Source organism: Rhipicephalus microplus, chromosome 9 (genome assembly GCF_043290135.1).
Source record: "Rhipicephalus microplus isolate Deutch F79 chromosome 9, USDA_Rmic, whole genome shotgun sequence".
In the NCBI taxonomy this organism is placed as follows: domain Eukaryota; kingdom Metazoa; phylum Arthropoda; class Arachnida; order Ixodida; family Ixodidae; genus Rhipicephalus; species Rhipicephalus microplus.
Window position 1 is genome coordinate 22,069,586 of NC_134708.1, and position 27,738 is coordinate 22,097,323.

General features: G+C 46.4%; 2 protein-coding genes across 2 annotated transcripts in view; one reads left to right on the plus strand and one right to left on the minus strand.

Moving 5' to 3' along the window:
* The window catches only part of LOC119165617 (glutamate receptor ionotropic, kainate 5-like), a 199,057-nt gene that overhangs the window by 142,745 nt on the left and 28,574 nt on the right, over window positions 1–27,738 (plus strand). The window lies entirely within an intron of this gene.
* The window catches only part of LOC119163597 (uncharacterized), a 58,111-nt gene that overhangs the window by 29,779 nt on the left and 594 nt on the right, over window positions 1–27,738 (minus strand). The window contains exons 2-9 of the mRNA XM_037415627.2: window positions 21,170–21,276; window positions 18,087–18,163; window positions 17,130–17,259; window positions 12,817–12,965; window positions 11,425–11,524; window positions 9,943–10,064; window positions 6,040–6,186; window positions 4,827–4,950 (exon numbers count right to left, since the gene is read on the minus strand). Of these exons, the coding sequence (XP_037271524.2) occupies window positions 4,827–4,950; window positions 6,040–6,186; window positions 9,943–10,064; window positions 11,425–11,524; window positions 12,817–12,965; window positions 17,130–17,259; window positions 18,087–18,163; window positions 21,170–21,272 (952 nt within the window). The 5' untranslated portion in view covers window positions 21,273–21,276. The remainder of the gene's footprint in view (window positions 1–4,826; window positions 4,951–6,039; window positions 6,187–9,942; window positions 10,065–11,424; window positions 11,525–12,816; window positions 12,966–17,129; window positions 17,260–18,086; window positions 18,164–21,169; window positions 21,277–27,738) is intronic.

Below are 27,738 nucleotides of genomic sequence, written 5' to 3' on the forward strand. Positions count from 1 at the left end.
CCGCCGCGCCATGCGTCAGACCACCTGACACGAGGACGCCGGCTCGCTGTCACGTGCGCAACTGACTCACTGCACGTGGGCCAGAGGAGCGCCGCGCGTGTTCACGCCGTCGAGGTGATCGCGCCAGGCAGACTGTGGGCTGGCCTTGACCCAGATTGCCTTTTTCAGAGGCACGGTCGTTTGACGAGGACTCGCTGGCATAACAGCACCCCCGCCGCCAGACAATGCACCGGAAAGACGAGCTGCTTCCACGGGGCTCGGATGTCAGGTGCGCTCGTTCGCCAGGTCCCTCCAGGTTCGCCTCCAGGGCCATGGGGAGACTACAGCTCCAGACTGTTCCGGGAACACATCCCATTTTTGACGACGGATCCCAGCTCCACTGGCTTGTCGCCACAACTTGTCGACCAGCTTCACTCGTCTCTTCTGACCATCTTCGGTTTCAGCACTTGTCGATGGTTCTGCAACTTGCCAAGAACGGTTCGACAACAGAGAACACACGACACAAGCAAGTGCCCTCGGTCACCCGACAGAACACCAGACAAAGTATAGTACAACATATACCTATCTACGTGTCTATCGGAATTTCGTTCCCTCTACATCAAGAGGCACATGTGGGACACAAGACTCTTAAAATGACAACTCAATTTTTTTTTCCCCGTACAACAACGTAACGGATTAGAATACCACAAATTTGGCCCCTTTAGATCACTCTGAACGAGAGCGCTCAGCCCAGGTCGTGATGAGGTCAAAATTTTCCACTTCAGTAACCGGCCACTTTTAGGCGACGATACCTATGCGGCACCAAGAGCGGCTCACACTTTCGACGTTGCACAGGGGAACAACGATACGGCTTGCTACGGATTGACTCCTCACCGCTTAGCTCGATATCGTGTTCGATCACCCTCATGTTTCCGGGGCAGTCCGAAACACGTCTTCAAACTCGGGACCAATCTTTCTCAGGTCCTCTTTCTCAGGTCCTCCTTCACTTAAGCTAGGCTCTAGGTTTATCTGCTCCCAGATTACTTTCGATCTCCTTTCGATTACCTCACTAGAACTAAAAATTTCTGCTTCCTCTTCCTCTGAAGCACTTAAGAGTAAATTTACGACTGCTTTCAAGTTACTGTGATAAATTTCGTTCGGCCGCCTTCCTAATTTCTCTTCACAATTGGTATCAGAAAGCTTCGATACTACTTTTGCGGGCCCTTCCAAATCAACCTCAAGCTTGTTACTCTTGGACGGCTGCAGCAGCGTTACCTCATTATCAACTTCAAAAGCGCGCTTCTTCCCCGATTTCTCGTAGTGCTCCTTCGACAGCACTTTTGCCGCGTTTTTCTGGCTTTCCACTGGCGCTTCAATTTGGCTTTCCGCTAGCGCTTCAATCGAGAGATCCTCACGCTGCTCTCGAATGAGCGTCTCTCGATCAACTCTCGGCAGCTCGCTCCAACTTTCCGCTACAGGCGAGAGCGTTGCAGCCCTCTCGCTCTGATTCAATGGCGCCATGTCGTCTCCCCTTTCTCCGGAAACCGCGCAGCTAGGTTCGGCGACGGGCCGCTCGCGTGACTGCTCACATGACTCATGCGGAAACTTTCCTTTCTGGGGTTCCGTCGACCCGCCGACAAGGTCACTTGAGAGTTCACCGCATGGAACCAAGTCAAGCTTTCGCGAAAGCTTTCGCGCTTGCGATCGCGTCAGAGCCATGCACGCTAAGTTGGGGAAGAACGATTTACCCTGCTCTCTGAGAAGCTGCTCTGAGTTGTTGGAGAAGAGATAAGGAAAACGATCGTTTAGCGCGGCAGACACAGCCGCTTCGGTGCGAAGCTTACCGAACGGGCCTTCAATGACAACGGTGGCGATTGGTAAGCGAACACTCTGCTCCTCGGCGACCTGCCTGATCCACGCGCATTCTCCTGTGAAGTCATCCGGAGACACCAATGAAGGATGGACAACGTCCATGGTTGCCGCTGAGTCTCTAAGTGCTCGGCACGTTTTCTCATTGACCCTAATTTCTTGGAGATACGGCTCCAACAACCGAATGTTTTTTTCTGATTCTCGGATCGTTGCGAAGGCAAACTTTTCCTGACAGTTTCTCGCGATGTGCCCTTCCTTTTTACAGTTGTAGCAGATTAGTGGCTTCCGTTTGTTTTCCGATTCAAATGCCTGTGTGGTAGAAACCTCACTCGATTTCTCTGCTTCTGTTTGCCCTTCCCCTACACTGTCCTTCGTAAGAGACGGGTCCTTTTTGAAATTACGGTGCGGAGCGGGTTTCCGTTGATCAGGTTTCTTTGAAAAGCCCTCTTTTCTCTCATCCTTTTCAACGCGCACTGCCCTGCTGTGCAACTTTCGACGAGTATAATACTCCTCAGCTAACTCCGCTGCCTTGTTTAACCGTACTTCCCCAAGTCTGTCCTGCAGGCAAAGTTTGACATCCTCCTCGATGCAGCTGTAGAATTGCTCCAATGCAACGCATTCCACCACTTTATCGCGGTCGTCATAAACACCTTCGCCCTTGAGCCATTCGATCAAATCGGCTTTAAGACGAAACGCGAAGTCAACGTGTGACTCATTCCCCTTTTTAGCATACCGGAACCTTTGCCTGAAAGCCTCGGGTGACAATTTATAGCGTCTTAAGAGCACTTCCTTAACCTCGTCATAGCTCTCAAACGCTTCCCTCGACAAGCAAGTTATCGCGTCGGACACTTCGCCGGGAAGAAGAGCTAACAGGTTCTGCGCCCAAAGAGACCGCTCCAAAGCGTTTCGCTCACAGACGTGTTCAAACTTGACGAGATACTTCGCCATGTCCTCGCCTACTACGAACGGTGGCAGTTGGTCCCGAATTCTAAAACCGCTGACCTGAATCGTCGGAGAAGCTACGCTAGGCGCCTGCGAACACTGTAGGATTGCCAATTCTAGTCGTTTCAACTCTAGGCGCTCTTGTCTCTCGGCCTCCTCGCGCTCGCGACGTTCGCGCCTTTCAGCTTCTTCACGTTCACGAGTTTCTACTTCTCGCCTTTCAGCCTCCTCGCGGCGTGCTTTGATATCCGCCCAGGCCTCATCGACTTCCTCAGCCGACACTCCCTCATCCTTCATGATCTCAAGGATCGCTTGTTTTCGTTTCGCACGGCCCAAAGTAATGCCGAGTTCCTCACAAATTTCGATGAGTTCCTTCACTTTAAGGTTCTCCATCGTTCACACTAGCCTCTTGCTGTTTGCCCCTGTTAAGAATCTACTTGCCGTACCCACTATAAGCCTACTAGCAAGACGCGCAAGCAATTTTTCACACTCCCGTGTTTACCCCCTCTGCATTAACTTTGGTTTCAAAGCGCTTCGACTTGGCTTGAAACGATCAAAGCTCACTTCAATGCTTCACACAGCCCTTCTCTAAACTACTACAACCTGAGCTAGAGTAGTCTGGTGAACTGAGGGGAAAACATCAGGCACTCACCGCATCGATGTCGCTGACGCCGGCCGATCCCGCAGCTGCCAACCACTGTTGAGAAACGACGGACCGATCCCGCCGAAGCCACCACTGTTGCGAAGCCACCTCCGAATCCCACCGCTGCCACCACTGTTGCGAAAGACGGCGACGCCAACACGGTGCCGAAGGCGCCACTGCTTCCGACTCCGCCGGGAAGGTCACCAGCCGTTTGGTAGCGTATGTTTCTCAGCTCGCGACTGCTTCTGCGCAGAGCTGATCAGACGAGCGGACGAGACGACGGTGAGTCAAACAAGGTTTATGTACAGCATATATACAGAGGCGTTACAATTTCGGCACTGGGGCCGACAGAGACTCGAAGAGCCGAGCTCTCTTCTCTAACACATAGGTCAGCCCTTCGCCTAAGACCGCTGACTCACACACATGTCGGCCCTCCGACACGGGGACTCCTCTCCTAGGACCTCCGATCGCGACGCGCCGCAGGGCTTCTTTTATTTACACCGGGTCCAACCAAAATGTCCAATCAGAAGCGCCGCTGGTCGTCCGGGCAGATTCCGCCAATGGGGCCGCCGCGCCATGCGTCAGACCACCTGACACGAGGACGCCGGCTCGCTGTCACGTGCGCAACTGACTCACTGCACGTGGGCCAGAGGAGCGCCGCGCGTGTTCACGCCGTCGAGGTGATCGCGCCAGGCAGACTGCGGGCTGGCCTTGACCCAGATTGCCTTTTTCAGAGGCACGGTCGTTTGACGAGGACTCGCTGGCATAACAGCCTCCAGCGCTGCTAGGAGAGTGCATCGGAGCGAGCGAGCGCAGCTATAAATACGAGAGCGTAGCTGTGGCGAAGAGATAAACGGGAGAGGAGAAACTTGAGAGGAGAAACGGGAGAGGAGAAAGCCAAGCTGGCGCTTTGCCGCCTTCTCTACCCCACCTCCTCGCGCTCACGCGAGGAGAGTGGAGATATCGTGAACTTACAGCGCAACACCAGAAAAAAAATACAGGACAGGGAAGGAGCAATAGAGAGAGTTGGTCCATCTGAAGTGCAGGAACGGAGGGTCGCCGAGGGACGGACACAGCCCCAAGCAAAAGCTGCTTGGCATAAAAAAAATGGCTTTGCTTGCAACCGAGGAACCTTCTTGGTTATTAAAAAAAAATCGCAGCATATCCACGGAGTGAATGATGATGCGTGTGGCAAAGCGTCCTTGCGTCCATCCGTCCGTCCGTCCATCTAGTTAACACTCCAAGTACCGCCATCTCGCATCTTTTCGTCACATAATCATCACATACAAGTACCGCATTCCAGTGGACATTCTAAGGACTAAACGAGACGTAAGACTCACGGCGTAAGGAGCTTCGCCTAAAAAAATAATTTGAAAGACGTATCATTGCTTACCGTTGTAGTAGTCGAATATCTCTTGGTAACTGCCGGTTGGTCCGCTCGGCTGCGCGTTGCGCTCGCTCGTGGCCCACGGCTCAACAATAGCGCTCATGTGGTCACTGGAAGTGTCGCGGATGATCTGAGAAAAACACAAGATGTCGTGTCAATCAAAAGCTTCCATCGGTTATTGCAATTTTTCGCGGTGAATAAAACAAAAAATATTCTCGGTTCCTGCCCCTTCCGGAAAAATGTGGAACAAGCGAAGCTTGGGATGTGCGAGCTTAACGCACTACTTATTCCTATCTATCTATCTATCTATCTATCTATCTATCTATCTATCTATCTATCTATCTATCTATCTATCTATCTATCTATCTATCTATCTATCTATCTATCTATCTATCTATCTATCTATCTATCTATCTATCTATCTATCTATCTATCTATCTATCTATCTATCTATCTATCTATCTATCTAGTTTCTTTTTCTTTCTTTCTAAATTGTCTTTATTCATTTTTTTCTCTCGCTTTGTTTCTTTCACCACCTCTCTCTATTTCTATAGCATCGCGCAGTGCTCCCTCTTATGTCATTTCTTCCTCTTTGCCAGGAATCGGACCTACATCCGAGTGCTGCTATTAGCAGCGCAACAATCCAGTTGCTACAGGCAACAACTCCCGTGTGTAGATGAAGAAAAAAGGAAGAGGCGAGAAAAGAAAAAAAAAAACAGCGATGTCGACTGGTCTAAGGGGACTAGTATGCTACCCTATACAGAGAAAATGGTTGAGGGAGTTGAAAGATGAAGAAAGAGAGAGAGAGAGAGAGAGATGAGAGGGAGCACGCACATCAAACCACACTTCTCAGTCACCATATCACAGTAAGTTATTAATCGCTGGTACGAGTCTGTTGCATTCACGAAGTTGAGCACCGCCTTCGTCATTTTCACCCGCGATCTCATCTCAGGTCAACATTCCAAAATTGTTTCTGCCATCATCGGTCTCTGATCTATGCCAGCTAGAGTGGCTGCTAGGGATGTTTTCTTTGAATTGTAGCGAGGACTGTAGCAGAAGGTGTGCGGCAATGTTTCCTCGCTACCACAATTGTCGCAAAAAAAAAAAAAAGGTTGTCAGCCATTCCAATCCGAAAGAAGAATGACTCCTTTCGACAGCCTTACAGGGTTTCTTACACCGTATCACGCACAGGAATCCGGCGCACGAGTTCAAAACTCACGTCCAAGTGCGAGGTGTAGTAGAAGTCTGGGGAACTCTGCAGGTTCCTGAACATGACCTCCGAGTGGAACTCGAAAGAGACGTTGGCGAAGCTCGGTGGCTTGGGCAATCGCGTCTTGATGCGGGCGCATCCACGCCCGGCCGGAATCTGAAAGGAGTAACACAGGGAGGGTTAAAGCGCAAAGTCCTCGCGTGCAAATGTAACTCAAGTATGTTTTTTTGCTCGTTTTTTTTCTTTTGCTCTGATGATTTCCGTTCCTGCTTTGCTTGTGCCATATGTCTGAAAACGAATTTCGTACATCATGTTTCACTACATATCATTTGCATTTTATTTTGTTCAGCTTTTTTGTTTGAAGGCGTAAACAGTAGCTAATGTCTGAGCAGCACTCTTCCCCCGTTTTCATTCCCACCTTCATGTAATACCCCGTTAATAAGGACACTTAGGTTTTTCTTTGAACGAGTAAATAAAGCTTGTTATAACGAACACTGATATAGCAAACTATTTGTAATAGCAAACTATAAATACGAACTTCGCTATGTCACGCTTCATTTAACGCCGTTTATTCTCAGAACGAAATTCGAAACGTGAAAACCGCTGCCATATCGGCTGTAACGAAGAATTGATTAGGTCGCACGAGGCATAAAAACTCGCACATTAGCCTAAAAGATAAAAAATAAATATAATAGTAAAGCAGTTCAGAATCCCATTGTGTGGGCTATGTTTGCCACATTAAAAACCCAGCTGACTAAAAATGGGAAGCCCGAACTGCTGAGCCAGTCGGTAACTCACTAATGAAAGTGGACGATTGGGACAGTTGGTGATACGCGATCATAGTAACTTCGATCATGGTAACTCCCTGTCAACTGATAATTTATTGCAACAACAACCATGTATAAGTGGTTAGATCAACGTGTGTTGACGAAACGGTTACATGAGGAGACAAAGATTGTCTTAATAAGGCGTTTCCACGAAAGCTAACTCAGCGTCAAGTAATGTCACCGAGGGTTTCACGACCACAGCGTCACCTGCTTTGCTGATAAAATAGGCTTCTTCGATTTCACGTGCTACCTTATCTTTGAATCTAGATTTCCCCCTCGAATTACCGAACAAGGTAGCGCAGGCTCATTGATTGATTGATATGTGGGGTTTACGTCCCAAAACCACCATATGATTATGAGAGACGCCGTAGTGGAGGGCTACGGAAATTTCGACCATCTGGGCTTCTTTAACGTGCACCCAAATCTGAGCACATGGGCCTACAACATTTCCGCCGCCATCGTAAATGCAGCCACCACAGCTGGAATTCGAATCCGTGACCTGCGCGTCAGCAGCCGAGTACCTGAGCCACTAGACCACCGTGGCGGAACAGCGCTGGCTCATTCACTAAAATGCAAAGAAAGAATAGAACACGGTTGTCCCTTTGGTGCTGCATTTTGTGGCCCCCTATTTGTGCTATCGTTTTTTTTTTTGTGCGAGTTGAAATTGGTTGACATTGAACATTCGAAGCGAAATAGGCACGCTATAAGCTTTGTTCTGTTGTAATTTTACTTTCTCATGCATCGGTATATTTGAAATCCCACAAGATCACAGATAACGATTACATTGCATTATTGTGGGTTTGTTGAAATTGCGTTTATCTATTTAATAAATTAGCGCTTGCAAGAATGTCGATTTCCTTCGCTACGTTTACAGTGACTATCAGATATAACAAACTAAATTATGGCCCCAGTGCTGAGGTTTTACTGTACCACGATTTAATTACAAGGCGCGACGTATACAGCTAGGCGCTCCCGGAGAATTCGCATCTTTTTTTATTTTTTCACGATGCGACGGCGCGTGCTTCCCACGCTAGCGGAAAAGTAGCAAAACGCCTCGTGGTCTCTGAGGCTTTGCTTCTGACAACACTGGTTCTCCCAGACCCTACCGAAATCCCGCGAAAACACCAGAGGGCAGTACGTGAAAATAAAAAAAGGTGGATTTTGATAAGCGGCATTCTGGCTACTGAGTCTAAGTAAGCAAACGTGTGTGTTTTCTTTTTTCTGCATTTAGTGGCTGCTAAAATGCGCCAACCGCACCCAGAAATCAAACGTACGTCCATGAACTTAGCAGCGTGACACCTGAATCGACGTAAGCTGCAACAGTGCGTTCATATAATTTTAAACGCCAAATCCATAGACGCCTCTTTAAACGTGAAAATTGACCGGCGCCACGCGTCGGCGTCACAACACGAGGGATGCGAAAGAATAGTCACCGTCACGTGGTAACGTTATCGTGCGAGTAGCAATGACGTCACAAATTGCCAAAATTTGTGGCGTCATCGTGACGTCATTAGGACATCACGGGCTGTAGTCATCAGATGTGTGTGTGTGTGCATCTCTCCTTTGTGTGTGTCCTTGTCGTGGTGCGCTATACCAGTGAAAATGATGAGATGACGTCGCAACTTAGTCAAAAGTGTGCCGATCACAGAGGCAATGTAAAACCAAGTGTGGTACCTCCGATTTCGGAGGCCGTAGAAAACCACGCTTGGTGCACAAACCTTTCGGAGGGCGGCGGGGCAGGATCCATTTATCTATTGAGAAGAACGAGAAGATAGTTTTCACCGTTCAGTCGTCCTAGGTGAAAGCATGAGGGGGACAATCGGATGTTATTTTTTTTTTAATTCGAAAACGTACGCTGTGTGGTATGACACCCGCAGATTGAATGGTTTCGCCTTGTGGTGAAGGGTACCAGTACGAACTTATCGGTTCGTCGTAAACTGGCGTTTAGCAAAGCGCGCAAGCAGAGACTGATAAGAAGCAGATGTAAATCCTCGACTTTTGGCTCACAATGGCTGAGAATCAGCTAGCTTAAATAAATTAATCCTAGAAAAGAGAATAATTTATGGTTTTGTATAACAAAAAGATTTGTTTGAAATTACTTTGAAAAAAAAAGGCTAGACGCCTTGTTCCTTACTGAAATAGAAATAAACTAGTGATACAGAAGAAAATTAGCTGTAGCGTACGACCGGTTGACTAAAAACTTTTAGAACAGAGGTCATTGTAAGTCTCTTTGGCTGTTCTCATAATCATATGGTGGTTTTGGGACGTTAAACCCCACAAATCAATCAATCTATGACTGTTCAATCAATAAAGCCTTTGTGTTCGTCTAGTGGTTCTTCTTTGCCCCTGTGTGTTTCCGAGCTGTGCTACACGCCAGTCTCATTGTGGAGATCACTTGTTCACATTCTCGAAGTTCTTGTTCAGCTTTTCTTTTTTTTTTTGCACTGCATCGACGTTTTTCCGTTTTCACGCGATGAGGCACCTGTATGTCGTAGCTACCAGATTTTAACAGCCGAGCTGTCTATGCAGGGCTGGGCCTGACGACGGATGGGCGTCCGCGTTGTCACGTTCCGGTTTCCAGATTCACCCGTAGATGGCGTAATTGTCTCAATCGCCGACGAAGCGGTATATCCGCACAGGTAAATCAGGAAGCGCCACCCGGGCTTCAGTGAAACCTATCACTAAAGTAGCAAGGGCAGGCGTATAGTGCTGAAAATCCCAAGGGGATCACGGGAGCACCACAGCTCCGAGGTTTCCTGCAGGTATCACACTGAATGGAACTGGAGTGTGTGTGTGTGTGTGTGTGTGTGTGTGTGTGTGTGTGTGTGTGTGTGTGTGTGTGTGTTTGTGTGTGTGTGTGTGTGTGTGTGTGTCTTCGCGTCACATGAACACTTATTCCTGTACGTCCGCTCTATTCAAGAGATGAGTATAGATAGCCGGTGTCACCATTATGTGTTATAATCACCTGATATGCTGTCAATTAACAATAAAAGTTATCACGGTGATTAGCTTTTTGGACGGCAACACTAACAAAACCTGTTTTTCATCGAGTGTATAGCCCAAAGAAGGGAAAAGTCTACGTCACCTTAAACACATCGTCAGTGTCCGTGACGTAATCCTGCATCATCATGATATCGGAGACCTCCTTCTCCTGGACGATTCTCAGAGGTACTGGAACCACGGAGCCGTAAGGACTGTGCTTGGGATCTGAAACCGCAGCGATTCGTTAGCGCTACATAGGCATTTATTAGTATAAAGTTACGTGACGTAACAATAATTTAGTAATGCTAATTAAGTTTGGTGGTGTCGTAATACAGTCCAACGAAGTACTCTAAGTAACTCTTAAAATTTTGCATCTGGTTGATCTATTCATTGGTACGAATAATGCGCAATGCGAACAGCAGCGCATAATAAGAAGGTAAGAGGTCGAGCGAATGAGCAGCCCTCTCCCTGAGCGCTAACCTTTCCTTTCCTTTGTACCATCTTCATCTTTATTCATCATTAGTGCAAAAGGAGTTCCCGGAGTCACAAATCTGTCGAACTCTCATTACTGGTTTAACAATGTAGCTATTAATACAATATGTCAACGTAGCAATGTCGCGCATCAGAATTCATGGAGATAATAAATGAAATCGTGAAATACAGGGAAGCTTTAGTGGTGCAAGCCATCGTAATAAATGTCACACGTGAGTCAATAAAAACTGCAGTAATTGACACGTTACGGAAACGGGGGAACGACATGTCAATCAACACGGGACTATTGTAGCTAATAATATGAGACAGCAATATGTTTACAAATTTTATAGTGAAATATGATGGGTGTTTCAGCTAATTTCCCCAAGTACTTTTTTTTATTCGCGCACTCTAAAGAAAAGCTGTAAAGAAATATATAAACAGGAAAGTTAGCATGCATGAAACGACGTGACCTTGCTGAACATGCGTTAGAACGTTTTCATTGAACATTTTTCGTTAGCGTTACTATTTTAATTACCTTCCGGCCTTTTTTTTTCGGGTCACATACGGTAGGCATGTGACCCGAAAAAAAAACTAGACGCCTGACGTCATACCACAACAAAAAACTCAAATGGATATTGGAACGTTAGTTTATAGTTAGTGTTGATAGTAGTTTCATATAACAGGCATAACAATTAGGCGAGTTGAACTAAGCTCAAGATGCAAATGGCAATCACGTATGATAACACAGCTGGATTATTGAACTCCAAGTTGGCACACGTACCGTACAAAAGGTTTCCGACGTAGTAAGATACTGAATAAGGATAACGGAACCGTGACTAGTTGGTTAACGAACTACGAGCAAGTTAGATTACGTTTTTATGATAGTTTTTATGGCCAATTTCACACCACAAGAGGTTGCTTTTCTTAAGTGTTTTACAGAATTTTTTTGTCTTTCTTTACCACGGGCTGCTTTTTAAACCCTATCTCACGACTTATGGACGGCTTCACGACAAGCTGTGAAAGTGCAGTCGAACGCCGGCAGTTGAATTGTGGCATCCGAGATGGCGGACGAACGCCGCACGCCCGGCATCTTGGAGGCCGCGGTGCTTACCGGAGAAGTACACGTCGATGGGCGTGTCGTCATCACTCAAGCAGACCGACCACTTCAGAGCCGGCATCCCTCGTACGGTGAAATTCGTGCCTTGGAACGCCTGTTGACGAAAATTAATAACAAAAAAATTACCCAGCAAGCACTCTCTACAGCTGCGCAACCAGCCTATCGAAAGCCAACGAAAGCGCTGATACGTTTTCTCAAGGACACCAGTCTGAGTCATCACTTGGGATTTTAAACGTGAAACTGTTGCGCGTCGGCTCAATCAATGGTTTTTCTCTCCTCCTCCGTAACTGCCCTTCCTTCTCCTCCTTTTCCAGTGCAGGGTAGCCTAACCGGGCTCAGCCCAGGCTAACCTCCCCGCCGTTCCTCTTATTCTCTCTCTCTCTCTCGGTAAAGCTGAAACGTGCGGGCCGAGTGATTCTCACAAAATGGGACATATCGAACTTCCTTCTCTCCTAGTAGCTGTTGATTCAAACCTTGCGTGAGGGCGGGGTGGCCGCCGAATCCTCCGTGATTTTCCCCTGCCTCCCCTTGCCTCCCCCCCCCCAAACAAGCTCACTCAGTTATCGTAAGTTTCTCTCACGGCTTCCTACTCTAATTAAAGAAAACAATAATATCTTGGGTTTAACGCCCCAAAAGCACGATATGATTATGAGAGGTCATGTAGTGGAGGGCTTCGGAAATATCGACAACCTGGTGTTCTTTAAAGTGCCCCTAAATCGAAGTATAGACGGGCCTCAAACATTCTCGCTTATATTGAAAAAGAATTAGCCGCAGCCTGGATTCGATCCCGCGACCTTCGGGTTTGCAGTACAGAGCGCCATAGCCACGAGACCACGTAGGGGCCATTAATGAAAATACTTTCACCATTTTTGGAGAAAGTGGAAGGGGAGGAGACGGTGCGGTATAGGCACTTGCGTAAAGGTATGCAAAGTAGTTAGACGTTCCTTCCTTACCTAATCGTATGTTGGTTTTGGGACGTTAAACTTTACATGTTAACATCCTCCCTTACCATATTGGTTGATTCTTGACTGATAGTGTTGTGATGCAGCACACGGACGTTGCTCTATTCGTAATTCCGCTCGAGTGTCGCCATAGGCCCCTGCCCTCTTCCATTCTTTCACACCCGCTTTACCTTTTCCCAGACAGAGGCTATCAAATTGATGATCTCTAGTTAATCCCTCTGTCCTTCCTTTACCTTTCCGTCTTTCTGTGTCCCAGCTCAAAGAACACGGCCAATGGAAGCCTCGAGTTAGCAAACGTCGAATATGCTGCCACCACCAAGCTAGCCCAACTTGCTCAACCATGGCCTCTGAGATTGCGTGTTCGGGTGGTTTGCCGGCGCGCCATCTCGGAGGCCACAATTCCACATTGGCTTCATTTCCTTACCGTTTTGGCTTTTTTTGTCACCAGAGGAGCCATGAAGAGCGTGGAGGCTCCTATGATGGTGTAGGTGCCACGGGCATCCGCCCACCTGAGTGCAACCTTTTCGAAGTCCTTGGGAAGGTTGTCGAGGGACACGGTTTCGCATTTCGAGTCTGCGTCATTGTGTAAGTGCGTACCAATGAGATGGTGTTGGTATAAGCAGAATTCAGATACAACTTTTAAGGGGACCGACATATAATATCATTCAGCCCAGTTTTTACCAGCGCTACCGAAAGATTACCCTTCGTAGTAATTGTAGCTGCTGTAGTTATAGTCAAAAACACGCAGTTATTTGATAAGCAGTATTTTTCGATCGAAAAGGTCCTATGGTGGACAAGAAACAACTGACAAACCAAAATATATGTATACTCCGAGATTTGAGAAGCGCCTCGCTAAGCCTACCGAATCAAATGTTTCAGTATGTTCTTTTTAAATGCGAACTTAAATGCATTTCTTAGCGAACTTCAGCGACTTTGAGCGTATCTATCTATCTATCTATCTATCTATCTATCTATCTATCTATCTATCTATCTATCTATCTATCTATCTATCTATCTATCTATCTATCTATCTATCTATCTATCTATCTATCTATCTATCTATCTATCTATCTATCTATCTATCTACGACTTTTAGCTCTCCTGGCCGTTTGGATAATGGAATCGACACCAAACATGATATGGCATAACATGACTGTATGACGAGCATATTTGACTAGTCATAACTTGAAAATCATGACATCTATATCATGAATGTCATGATTTACAAGTCATGGTCTTGTTGCCCTTGCGGCGGTCTCGTTCACATGATATGTTGCAAAACTGGTATGCTATAACATGATTGCATGGCAAACACAGGCGACCGACCCTAACGTGGAAATCATGACATGCATATCATGTAAGTCATGAGTCATGACTACACGCTACGCTCATGATGCGCTCGCAGCCGTCTCGCTAGCTTCACAAATACCAAATTCGGCGTTACGTTATGCGAATGGATGACGAAGGTATGTGACTGGTGCAAACATTATAATCATGAGATGCGTGTGATGCGACAATATGACTACAAGCCACACTCATAATGCCCTCGCAGCTGTTTCGCTAGCTTCACATACACCACATTTGGTATTACGGGACGTGAATGGACGAGAAAGGGATGCGACTGGTGCAAGCACGATAGTCACGTGATGCGTGTCGTGTAACAACATGACTACATGCTACGCTCACGACGCGCTCACGACCACCTCGCTAGCTTCACATGTACCAAATTCAGTAGTACGTGACGCGAACATATGTAAATGACATGTCCAAACATGCTAATCACGACATGCGTCACGGTCATGTAACAACATGACTACATGCCGCACTCATGATGCGCTCGGGGCTGTTTCGCTAGATTCATATATGCCAAATTTGGTGTTACGGCACGTGAGTGGATGACGAAGGTATGTGACTGGTGCAGACATAATAATTATGAGATGCGTGTCATGTAAGAGCACGACTACATGCCACACTCAAGGCGTTAATACACTTACCCCCGTATTCACAAACGCTCCCTCACTCAAGGGGTCTCTTCGACTTGAAAAACTCGATGGAAGCGCCATCTTTTGGCGGTCCAAGGCACTGCATATCGGCACTATTCTGCAGCGATTCTTGAGAAGCGCAGCGTCAATTTCCGTCGAGCGGCGGCGCAGCGCTCAACTCAAGTCAAGTGAAGGACGGAATTTGAGTCGAGGAGCGTTTCTGAGTACGGGGGTGAGACGTGACCCGGTGCGCGTGTGCTCCAGCGTTCGTATCATCACGTCATGCCGGTCATGCCACGCCAGGCGCCGATCTGCCTGGCATATACACATTTTTACAAGAAGGAAAAAAATTGCCCGCAGCTTCCCTCGGGGGAACACTGAGGAGGATGCGGAGCATATAATTGGTTAACGGGGTGTTAAAGTGCGACTTACTTGGGTCGATGGCTAAATTGGTTAACGTGGTTGTGAAATGCGGTGTTATATTGCGACTTACTTGGGTCGCTGGCTAAATTGGTTAACGTGGTTGTAGGAGGGGTGTTAAATGAGTGAACACGTACGACACGTATGCGAAAGGGCGGTGTTTATTTATTGCGACGAACTTTGAGCACGATGGCTTTTTGGTGGGTAAAGTGAAGAGTGAGTGGATCGGGTTGCAGCAGTCGTAGGTCGAAATTTGCAAAGACGTGGTCGATGCAGGTTCCGCGAATGGTCGAAGGGACGTCGATCATTGCGACCTCGGACGTCGACGCGCCGTACAAACCAACCGACGAGCGGCAACTGAGCGAGCGAGCACCGACCTTGAGTATATATACAGCGCGACGGCGCATGCACTGTCAGCTGTCGAATGTTCGAGAAGGGGGAGAAGCGCAACGGCGCATGCGCGCGCGTCAGCTGCCGATGTTCTCGAAGCGCGACGGCGCATGCGCGCGCGTCAGCTGCCGATGTTCTCGAAGCGTGACGGTGCATGCGCGCTACATTATACAACTAGTGAATGTTCGTGAAGAGGAGAAGCGCACGCGGTGTGTAGAGGAGGAAGGGTGCACAGATGGTGGAGGAGTGAAGTGCGCGCGGTGTGTAGAGGAGGAAGAGATGCACAGATGGTGGAAGAAGGAGGAGGAAGCTTGCGGACGGCGCCGCACTACAAGCCTCGAGTATTAGATGCTCCGCATCTAAAAAAAAACACTGCCATGATGGGTTGTGCGCGGGAGTACAAATGCTAAGGGCGCAGCGTTGTCAGTGCATTTTCGAGGGGACGCGCCAACTTGCACAGCCCAAGGAGAGCTATGGCGGCGCCCAGGGAGGCGTTTATGAAAAGGTGAATACTCGCAGGCACGCGCCGCACTGCGTTGCTTTGACGCATGCGCGTTTGAGCACGCCCGGCGTCCCTTCGTCACGAAGCTAGGCAGACGCGGTGCATTCTTGGTAACGTTGTTGGTGCGAAATGCAGCATTTCGAACCGGTTGCCGAAGGCTGTCCTGACAGACGCTGGTCGCGTCTGGCGTCAGACTATAGAGTGTTCGCGTTTTGCCAGCGTAGCGTCGCTGCGCCCAGCGTGCACTCGTGAGCGTTACGTCGCAGTATATGGGCCCTTTATGATGCTCTCCCCGCCGTTTCGCTACCGTGAGTGCATCATGAGTATGGCAAGTGGCCATGTTGTTACGTGACACGCATCTCATGATTATCATGTTTGTACCAGTCACATACCTTCGTCGTCCATTCACGCCCCGTAATACCAAACATGGACTCACATATTCCATGTTTGGTATTACGGGACGTGAATGGACGACGGAGGTATGTGACTGGTACAAACATGATAATCATGAGATGCGTGTCACGTAACAACATGACCACTTGCCATACTCATGATGCGCTCGCAGTCGTTCCTCTAGCTTCAATTATACCAAATTGGTATTGCGTGACGTCAATAGACGGCGAAGTTAAATGACACATCCGAACGTGATAATCATTATATTTGTGTCATGTAAAACATGACTACATGCTACGCTCATAGCACGCTCGCGGCCGTTTCGCTAGCTCCACACATACCAAATTTGGTATCAGGTGGCGTGAATAGATGATAAAGGTAAATGAATTGTCCGAACATAATAATTATGACATGAAAGTTATGTACGGCATAATTTACCTCCGCTTCGTAACGTTGTTCTGATTTTAAACTGACATATAAACCTTCCTTATTCGTGCTTCGCATATCATCGATTCCCACTGTACGTGGGATCTGCCATTTCTTTAATGCTGCTGAATCCACGCAATAACGTTGGTGTCAAAGCTTAAGTACACGAAGCTAAAGTAAATAAAAGTGACGTTTCATGGCTAACGGACTAAAGAGCACCCGACAGTCACTTGATAGTTTACAGGTGGACGATGATCGTTTTCGATGGTACGGCCATGTTTTCCAGGAGCACCACGTGCATCAGCACCACGTGCATGAAGCTAAATTAAATAAATGTGGCTTTTCATGGCTAACGGGCTAAAGAGCACCCGACAGTCACTTGATAGTTTACAGGTGGACGGTGATTGTTTTCGACGGTACGGCCATGTTTTCCAGGAGCACCACGTGCATCAGCTTCTCCGCAGTGAATGACTGCTAGCAGCATTGGAAAACAGATGCGTGGTTACGCTACCTAAAAGGAGCAAATACTATAACTCCAAGTTTTAACGGATGTGTAGTGAAGATACTTTCGCACACGGGTTCATGAAGACTGGAGCGTTTGCGCAAGAATCGAGGAATACGCACCAGAGTAGAAGAATGCCTCGTTGGTGCGGTGGTTGTAGTAAACGTTGTACCGCTCGCCATTCAGGTAAGTGTCTATGAACCCTTGCTTGTTCGGCACGTCGTAGTACTCCATTGCGTGGTAGGTGATTTTCTGCAACGTAAGAACAGGAAAAAAATAAGTATTTAGTGGCAACGTAAAAAGAGCTTGTAGTCAATTCTCAGCGTGAAACATCGTGACTAAAAAGAGAACACGCGGGACCAAGAACCGAAACAGTAATGCGATGACAGATAAACGGTTGCGTATGCCAAATACAAGTAATGAAGGAACGTGGACAAACAACTGGTTTACCTGAATGGATTTGAATGACCAAACAGTACAGAAGTTCAGTGGCAGATAGAAGCTTGATGCGGTTACAGACAGACAGACAGACAGACAGACAGACAGACAGACAGACAGACAGACAGACAGACAGACAGACAGACAGACAGACAGACAGACAGACAGACAGACAGACAGACAGACAGACAGACAGATAGATAGATAGATAGATAGATAGATAGATAGATAGATAGATAGATAGATAGATAGATAGATAGATAGATAGATAGATAGATAGATAGATAGAGAGATAGATAGATAGATAGATAGATAGATAGATGGATAGATGGATAGATGGATAGATAGATAGATAGATAGATAGATAGATAGATAGATAGATAGATAGATAGATAGATAGATAGATAGATAGATAGAAAAGACGAACTTCTGGGGATGGTTCTCAGTTGTTTAGGCTGCCATTCAATAATTTGTTATAGCTGTGACTGTTGTTGGTTTTACCGTTCATAAGATCACCATACGTTTCTACATGAACCACTGCCTCAGACTTGCGGTCGCTTGTTCGCTCAATTGCTCCACACTTCTCTCTCCCCGCAGTTCGTTTACGCGCGGATACTTGAACATAATGTCTCTTCACTCACGTCGGGCATGACGTTGGCTTCAGCGGTCAGTTTGTAGCCCATATTGAAAGCTCTCCTGACGTCCGGGTAGGGTGTCTCTGCAAAGGTGAACAAGAGAAAAGTGAAATCGCATGTTCGCAAGTAATCACACACTCCCAAGACCTCCCCGAATTGTTGGTGTTCTAGAGAATCTGTGTTAATGTACCATGAAACTTCCTGCGAGATATCGGGAACAGTTCTAGTGATAAGCACCACGAGCTTATCTCTGGAGCATTCCTCAAGCAACCGGCTGCACGATACAATGGCTGGATTGAAGAGCTATTGAAGAACTGGTCAACCAGTTGTACGGTGTGAGTGGGCGATGATTCTTCGCGCGCACACACACAAACCTATGAACACGCATAGGCGTGAACACAGTTCCCCTTCTGCGGGGGCGTAGGTTGAAAGCATCGCCCCCCTCCCTATTACGTCAGTTTATTGGGCAGGCATATAGCGCACTCCTCTTGGTTGACCAGGAGAGGGGGGAGGGACGTCTACCACCCCCTGCTCCCTCCCTGTGCCTATGCGTACACGCTCGCACACTCGCACGCACACGCAAGTATGCAGGGCGTTAAATTAGACAATAAAATTTTTTTTTCATAAAAATTGTAAGACAATCGGGCTGCCGTCGTTCTAACACGCGAACTTTATGTCAAGGCGAAGTTACTTTCCCGCACTCGAAATGTCACTGGCGGGACTAATCCACCAGAACGACACACGACAGGAACGAGATGAAGTTTGTGTGAAAGCGCGTCGATGCAGAGTCTTGGTCAGAACGCAATATGAAAAAAAAAAACATCAATAGACAGCTCACCGTCTGGGTGCGATTGGTGGTTGTTATCTGTTTCTTTCTTAAACTATCGAGAAGCGCGAAAAAACTATTTCACCTGTGAGCGAGAATAATCGCCGCATTGGCCGCCCCGGAGTATCGCGCTTCCCGGAAAAAGAAAAAAAAATATTCGTGATATTGTGGTATTTTTGGCGCACAGTTCAAAAGAAATGGATGAGCGCTGGACATTACGTGCAAAACTGAGTTAGGTGATGCGTGACAACAAGTGGGACGACTTGCAGCTTTTCACGAAAGTATACACAGCCACCACGGTGCGCCTAGTTCAAATTTCGTCACTCACTCGCTTGTGACGGGTGTAGTTCTGGTCTAACGTAAAATAACGGTAGCGATCCTTGCGTGCCTTGCGCGAACTGTTTCGATTTCGCCCTCGCAATTATTGACGAATTCCTCGGCCTGCGTGCAACGTTTTTTGCGATTTCTAAATATAATCGTGCCACAAATATGCACGCACTCAAACTCCATAAGCAGCCCTCAAGTCAATAATTAAATACTTACTTATCAAGATATTGTTAATTAGTCGCGTCGACTTCATTTTAACTGTGGCAAAGCCTTTCCGCCTCGACGTGAACTTAGTGTGCGAAGACAACTGGTGCCTCACTATCATTAGTTTTTTTTTCAATAAAATACCTCTATTGCCAGAAAAAAAGAACACCCAGTGTAAATGTATATGCTAGATAGCTATTTAACTGATATAACTGGCATAACTGTTTTATTTGTGTCAATTCGTGGAGGAGCAACCACCAGCATGGTTGCCTTATGCTTCTCCGGTATTTCGCCGAGCCACAACTCTGGGAAGCATGTATGGCATTGGGAAGCATGATGAGTGCATCACGTCCGGGTAAACAGGCAAATACCTGGAGACAATCAACTTCCTCACACCATCTCAACAGGGCTTCAGAAATAGACGTTCATGCATAACTCAGCTAGTCGAATTTCGACATTACATTGAACAATACTTAGACAGTCGCGCTCAAGTAGATGCAGTGTTCCTTGATTTCCGTAAAGCTTTCAAGAATGTCCCACACAACTTGAGATAATTTGCGATGCTCTCTGCAAACATTAACCTTGCAGTTATTATTTGAATAAAGGACTACTTAAACGGTCGGCAGCACAGCGCAGTACTTAACGGCCCAAAATCATCCGCAGTAACCGTTACGTTCGGTGTACCACAAGGGAGCGTATCAGGACTTTTGCTCTTTCCAATTTATATTAATAGTGTAGTTGGTGGTATTACCTCTCCCGTGAAAGAATTCGCAGATGATTGTGTAGTGTTTATATGGAATATATTGCACAAGGATGCTGAAGTTTTGCAAAATAATTTGTGAAGAATATCAGCTTGGTGTCAGAAATAGAAAATGAGTCTAAACGTCCGTAAATGTTGCTGTGTATCATTCACCAACCGTATCTGTAAACTAGATACTAGATCTAATTCTAAAATATGCTTGGGTAACGTGGTACACCCATCAGCAATACTTGATGGACAGACTGGAAAAAGTTCGAAACCAAGCAGTCAGATTTGTTTATTAGCAAGTTTATTAGCAAGCGTCACAGAAATGAAACAAATATTGAAATGTGAGCCAGCGGTGGCAAGGAGGCAGAAAGGGTGGCTTAAATTTCATCATAGTATTTATTACAATACAAATTTCATTACCCCTTGGATAATTTGATCACACCAACTTATGTCTCAAACCATCAAGACCATTCACAGAAAATATTATAATACCTCTACAAAACGTATACTCTTTTCGTAGTTCGTTTTTTTTGTAAAAACAATACAGGAATGGTACCGTCCACCAGATAATATCGTTAATGAAACTGATAATGAATCTTTTTTTTCTTTCCTGTAGCAACGCCCTTGTGGGCGTTGCCAATAAATTTTTTTTGTCTCAAAGCGTTTAGGTGTTTATAAGTATGACCGTGACTTTGTTTATAATTTGTGTAGTTCAACATTATTATATGTTTTCCTATAACGTATCCTGTGTATTGTGGTATTTGTTGTATCTGTTTTATCTATTGCAAACTATGTTGTAAAATTATCTACGTGTATTTCCCCTACGTAATACCCTACGGCGATGTAGGTGGAGTGCGAATAGGTGCAAATAAATGAATTACGCACGTTTTCAGACAACATTCTTTTAGAGTAGGATGCAAATGTATATCTATTGCATGCTTCGTCACATATTGTCGTGAGATGATTAATAAATTAGCCACTTACGTATGAGTCCTTTCGGTACTGGTAGCTGACAGGCGGCGTCTGAGCTTGGAAGCCAGACGGCAACGAACAACAACGCCTGCGCAAGGCGCCCCACGATCTTCATGTCCCTGCAGCGAATACGAGTGGTTGAGAAATTCAGACAGACGGACGGACGGACGGGCAGACAGACAGACGGACGGACGGACAGACGGACGGACAGACGGACGGGCAGACAGACGGGCAGACGGACGGGCAGACGGACGGGCAGACGGACGGGCAGACAGACGGGCAGACAGATAGATAGATAGATAGATAGATAGATAGATAGATAGATAGATAGATAGATAGATAGATAGATAGATAGATAGATAGATAGATAGATAGATAGATAGATAGATAGATAGATAGATAGATAGGACAACTTTAGTTGATTGATATGTGGGGTTCAACGTCCAAAAACCACTATATGATTGTGAGAGACGCCAGACGCCGTAGTGGAGGGCTACGGAAATTTTGACCACCAAGGGTTCTTTAACGAGCACCGAATTCTGAGCACACGGGCCTACAACATTTCCGCCTCCATCGGAAACTCAGCCGCCACAGTCGGGATTTGATCCCGCGACCTGCGGGTCAGCAGCCGAGTACCTTAGCCACCAGGCCACCGCGGCGGAGCGGACAACTTTAATTCGAAAAAGTAGTTAGCATTTCACAATTCGAGCGATGTGGGCAAGCGGAGCACTTAGCCGAAATGCTTTAAGATAAAAGCACTTGAACAGGCCAAGAAAGTCGTAACTTCTCGAATTCTACCCGCTTATGTGGCATGCTAGAAAAATAACCCAGTATATATAGGTCAATCATTTCGCAGCCGTCATATTAAGGCATCTCTCACAATTACTGTATTGCCTTAGAACGCGTAAATCAATAAATCGCTTTAGTATTCAAGGGTAAATTGAATTGAATACTGTTTTATCGCGTGCTGCGGAACCGAGTGAAAGATGAGTTGCTGCTCGAGCTCGAGCAGCATGACGATAGTTATAGCGCGAGAACAAAACGACGACACAGAGACAAGAAGGACACGAAGGACACGAGCCTCTTGTCTCTGTGTCGTCGTTTTGTTCTCGTGCTATAATTATCGTCATGTCATACCAACTAGCCCAAGCTACAACACTTCGAGCAGCAGCTGTGAACTATTTTTAAAAAGACGCACTCGCAAGCGCTGGCACGCATGCTATATCGAGAGCCATTAGTCGACCGTTCATAAACTTGCTTTGCACTATAGTGAACTAGAATATGATCATATTTTAGTTCACTATACTCTGCACTGAACGTTCGCCCTTGGAGAACTGGCAGCTCTGAAACAACTTCAATTCCTAATAAAAAAAAAAACGTCGAAACGATGATCTTCTGCCTTTCTTTAGAACGCAGAGCCACTGCATGGTAGGTGACCGCACCAGGTCCCAGAATTTTCTAGCGAAGCGCAAAAAAAACTCGCTTTTTTTGTTCACAGCGTCGCATTGTCAACACGGCGTAATAATCACTTCGGTCTTTATGCTGACCCGCAGGTCGCGGGATCAAATCCCGGCTGCGACGGCTGCATTTCCAGTGGAGGCGGAAACGTTGTATAGGCCCGTGTGCTAAGATTTGGGTGCACGTTAAAGAACCCCAGGCCGTCTAAATTTCCGGAGCCCTCCACTACGGCGTCTCTCATAATCATATAGTGGTTTTGGGACGTTAAACCGCACATATCAATCAATCAACTTCGGTCTTTAAAAAGACGTATTTATGCCTTTTCTCAATAAAAGATACACATCGCCTAACACTTACGTACTGATGGTGCGCCTGAAATATGCGTCATATTTGCTTTTTGGTTCACAATGTTCCCAAGTATGAACGCAGCCGCCAGTTCAAGATGGGTGGGCGATGAACAAGGAGTTAAAATAAATCATTCAACCGTCAAACAGACCAAAATTTGTTTGTATCTTGTCAGTATATTGAATTGGCGTCGCGATCAAACACCACGAAGGCGTGATATATACGCTGCCTGAAGCTCACGGGACGGATTTATGCTCTCCCATAGTAGAGTAACAAGTAGTCTAAATCGTCAGCAACTTTTTCTAAGCACAGCTGATTGTTCTCGCATAGTACAGTACGTCGTACTCCAAATCATCGAACATTTGTTTTAAACACGATCCATTATTTTTTTCCTTTAGCCTCTAACATTCGTATACAGAGGAATAAATTATGGTTTTAGTGCTCATTGGTATGATTTATACACTGTTTTTACTTGTTTGCGTATTTTTGTTTGTTTATGTACAAGTTACGTGTTTTCGCTTGTTTATGTACAAGAAACCCCAAGAAAGACTGTCGTCTTTAAAACAATGTCTGCGTTTTACCGTGAAGAATCCACGGCACGATTATCAGCCGCTCAGTACAGTGGACGATGCACGAAATTTCTACCATCTGGTATTGTCTAATACCCCTGTCACGCGTGGCAGCTCAAGAGCACTTTGAGCGAGTGTACTTACGCTCCCAAAGTGTCATTTCCGTGGTTCGCTGCTACACGAGAAAGCAAAGTGTCCCTTGGAAATGATGACAGTGGTAACTGTCTGTTTGTAGGGGAATATATGTTTGTTATACATTTGCACCCGTGTCTCATCGTCAGACCACATCATCCTCGTTGAAGTATAGCACCTGTGGCACACGTCATCGTAAACGACTAGAAAAAGACCCGCCTACACATGTGCAAGTGTGCCTGGAAGTAAACAACGCGACGGACGTAGCCATTGCACAGCATGTGCTGTCGAGTCCCCCTAGCGGACGTAGCCGCAAACTGGCCGAGGGTGAGAGCAGCAAGGATTTTTTTTTATGTATGACTTGTTTTATTACATATCAGTATCCCTTATACCGAAAACAATAGTTTATCAGTGGTATGAGTGTCGCTTTAGACAACAACCTGTTCTATTCTGTTCTGTTCTGTTTTAACTGTTTTGCTGTGGAGAGGTTGAGGTGCCTATTGCCTCGGCTACTCCATATCACAAAGTTCTGTGCAATTAAGCCACTGGTACTGAGGCTACAAATACACACTTCGTCGCAGCGAAGTGAGGTTGGGGAACGCCCTTGCCGGAAAGTGTACCTTGCAGCGAGTGACACTATAAACTTGCTCGTGTGACAGCACGCCAATGACACTCGCGGCTAAGTGTGTTCGCTCGAAGTGCACTGAAGTTGCCACGTGTGACAGGAGTATGAAACACTCACCGACCTCACACAACACGCGGGCCTCAAGCCCTTTGTTTCCATCGAAACGCGATCCTCGTGACCGGGAGCGAAACTATAGGACCTTCGTAAGCACGGTAACCACTTCGGCGGACTGCCTCGTTCCCTGGAACAGCCATATTCCCTTAAACCGGCGTTTTGTTGAGTTTTGTAAGATGGGATGCAAGAGTTAGCCTCAACGTTTATTTCGTATGAAATTCCGATTTGTCGGTATTGCCTTCCAAGCTGCGCCCTTAATGTGAAACTCAAAATTTTTTTGGGGCGAAGCTCCTCTTAGTCTAACCTTGTCATGCGTCACGCGTGACCGAGAGAAGAAGAGACGAGAAAGAAAAGAAGGCAGTATCTCCCGAACGGTATAATAGGCGGCGCTCTCTCATAGAAGTACGTACAAACTGCAGTTGAGTGAGGATATTCTAGATGGCGCTGCACCAAAACTTTCCGATAGACACAGTATGCAGTGCGTGTGGAGAGGAAGAAGAAACTGCCGAACACTTGATAATGTTCTGTAAAGGGCTTCACCCTATAGTTCAGGATGATGGCACAGAGTTTTTCAAAGCACTGGGGTTTAGGGACCGAAAGGGCAAAATAGACTTTAAGCAAGTAGACTTAACTAGAAGGAGGTTATCTGATTGGTGGCTAAAGTCAAGGCACGAGTGAAAATTAAACTCTTCACTGCAAAGTACGAATCCTCAAACACAATTTTTAAGGAAAAAAATAAATAAATATAGTTTTGAGTTCATTAAGTATTACGGCTTGGTGGCGCTAGCCACCGCCAGATCTAAAGGGTACAGCCGTATCCATCCATCCATCCATCCATCCATCCATCCATCCATCCATCCATCCATCCATCCATCCATCCATCCATCCATCCATCCATCCATCCATCCATCCATCCATCCATCCATCCATCCATCCGATTGGCTGCTGCGCGGGCTGTGCCTGAGTGCGCGAAGAACGAGTGCCTCTCTGTCTCCTGAATAGTCGTCGTACGTGGTGGTTCGTTGGTGGGGCATGGACGAAGCAGAGCGGCGGGTGCGGTGAAAACGCTTGCGCTCGGCTTCCTTGGCTGGCGTCTTGTTGGTGTTGCATGCACGGACGGACAGACACATGGACGGATGGACACTTAGCCCCACTCATCATCATTCACTCCTTGGATATGCTGTGATTTTTTAGCTAGCTTTAGTTTCTACTTCTTCACGAATGTCCACCTTCTTCTCATATTGTTCTTTCATCTTCACGTGGGTTTCTGTTGAACTCCTAATAGTGTTTTGGTGCGGGGCAGGGGTTTGACGTCCCAAGACCACCATGTGATTATGAGAGAAGCCATAATGGAGGCCTGGCTCTGAATAATTCTACCACCGGGAATTCTTTAACATGCACCTAATTTGAGCACACGGGCCTCAAGAATTTTCGCCTCGTGTCCGTTGAACTCTTGATTATGTGCTTGACCGGGTATATAAACTTGAAACGCAAAGGTTAATCCATTGTACTACACACTTTGACGCAATACGACGAGGCATTGGAAATATGCCGCGCGTTTGAGATAAAATTGTGGACTGCGCGAAATGCCGGAAAAGTAATTTTATTGGTCGTCTAAATCCATATAGTTGTGCGTTTGTAGTTATAAGCTTACCAAAAAACAAACTTACAGTGAAGAAAAGGAATGTATAGCGGACGCTTTTGAAGCCTTTTAAGTCGATTGTGGTAATTGTGATACAAGTGTCTGGAAAGTAAAGCGGACAAGAAAATAAACTTTCCGCCGGCTGCTAAACAACCTTCAACTTTTAAATAACGCGTTCGATGTCCTACCGATTGATGTAGTTTATGAAGGAATGCTGATGACTCGCCTCGCCGCAGGTACTGGGCTGCTGACCCGCAGGTCGCGGGTTTGAATCCCGGCTGCGGTGGCTGCATTTCCGATGGAGGCGGAAATGTTGTAGACCCGTGTGCTCAGATTTGGGTGCACGTTAAAGAGCCCCGGGTGGTCGAAATTTCCGGAGCCCTCCCCTACGGCGTCTCTCATAATCATATGGTGGTTTTGGAACGTTAAATCCCACATATCAATCAATCAATCAATCAATGCTGATGACTCTACGACAAGGATGTAGTTTAAAAGGTGGTACGACCCGTCAATCAAAGGGCAGCAGCGATTCAACAAGAGAACTTGTATTCGTCTGCGTTGCAAATCTTGTCTTGCTAAAGTGACAAGTTTCTTTATTTGCATCTGTGGCGGCGCTGTAGTGGCTCTGACGCATGACTGCTGACCGGAAGGTCTCGGGGTCGAACTCCGGCCGCGACGGCAAAGTTTCGATGAAAGTGAAAGGCTATGCTTTGGTAGCCATTTACTGCGGCGTCTCTCGTAATCATGTCGCAGTTATAAGGGACGTAAACTCCAATAAGCGGCATATTTCTTCAGTTCTTTATCAAATATACGGCGAAGACAAAAAAAAATCTGCGTAACTAGCTCGATGATCATCTCAACCCGATATCACGCCACCTGCAGTTGACAAGTTTTGTGCAAACAATCATTCCACGAAATGTTAACAAGAAATTATTTTGTAGCGTTCTGCATTACAAACATAGATCAAAAACGTCACAGTATGAAAGCGATTACAATATTAGCTAGGATGAAATTAATTGGAATAAATGATAGGGGTTACGTATGAAACACAGGATTACCTTTCGCCGTGTGGCAGAAAGGGGAGGTGCGCTCAGATCAGGCATGTTGCATTACCGCTACACTTGGAACTGTGATTAGATTAGATTTGTGGGGTTTAACGTCCCAAAACCACCATATGATTATGAGAGACGCCGTAGTGGAGGGCTCCGGAAATTTCGAACACCTGGGGTTCTTTAACGTGCACCCAAATCTGAGTACACGGGCCTACGAGACTTGGAACTTTGAGGCCCAGGAGCATGTACCGTGCTTCAGTGCCTACATATGCCATTTTCTTTTCATTCCAGTCCTTTGTGGCAGTTTCGTTACCCTATTTGAAATGATCCTCACCGATCGGCAAGACTTTCGTGGAAATATTAACACTTGACCCAGCCAATCTGTCCTGTTGCTCGCAGTAATCAGTTTTCCGGCTGAAATATTTCTGGCTCCCAAGTGAAGCAACACTTCACCTTCTTGAACGCCGAGGAGCACGTCAGACGCCAGGTTCAGGTCAATCGGTCGGTATTTCTACCACTATGAAGGTCTTATTATTTACCACGACTTGGCGTATGCCCCTAAACAGGTTATTTTCTTTCATTGTAATATTTTCCATGCTGTTTCTGAGTAGATAACTTTTTTTGTGGTCATGGATACCCACAAA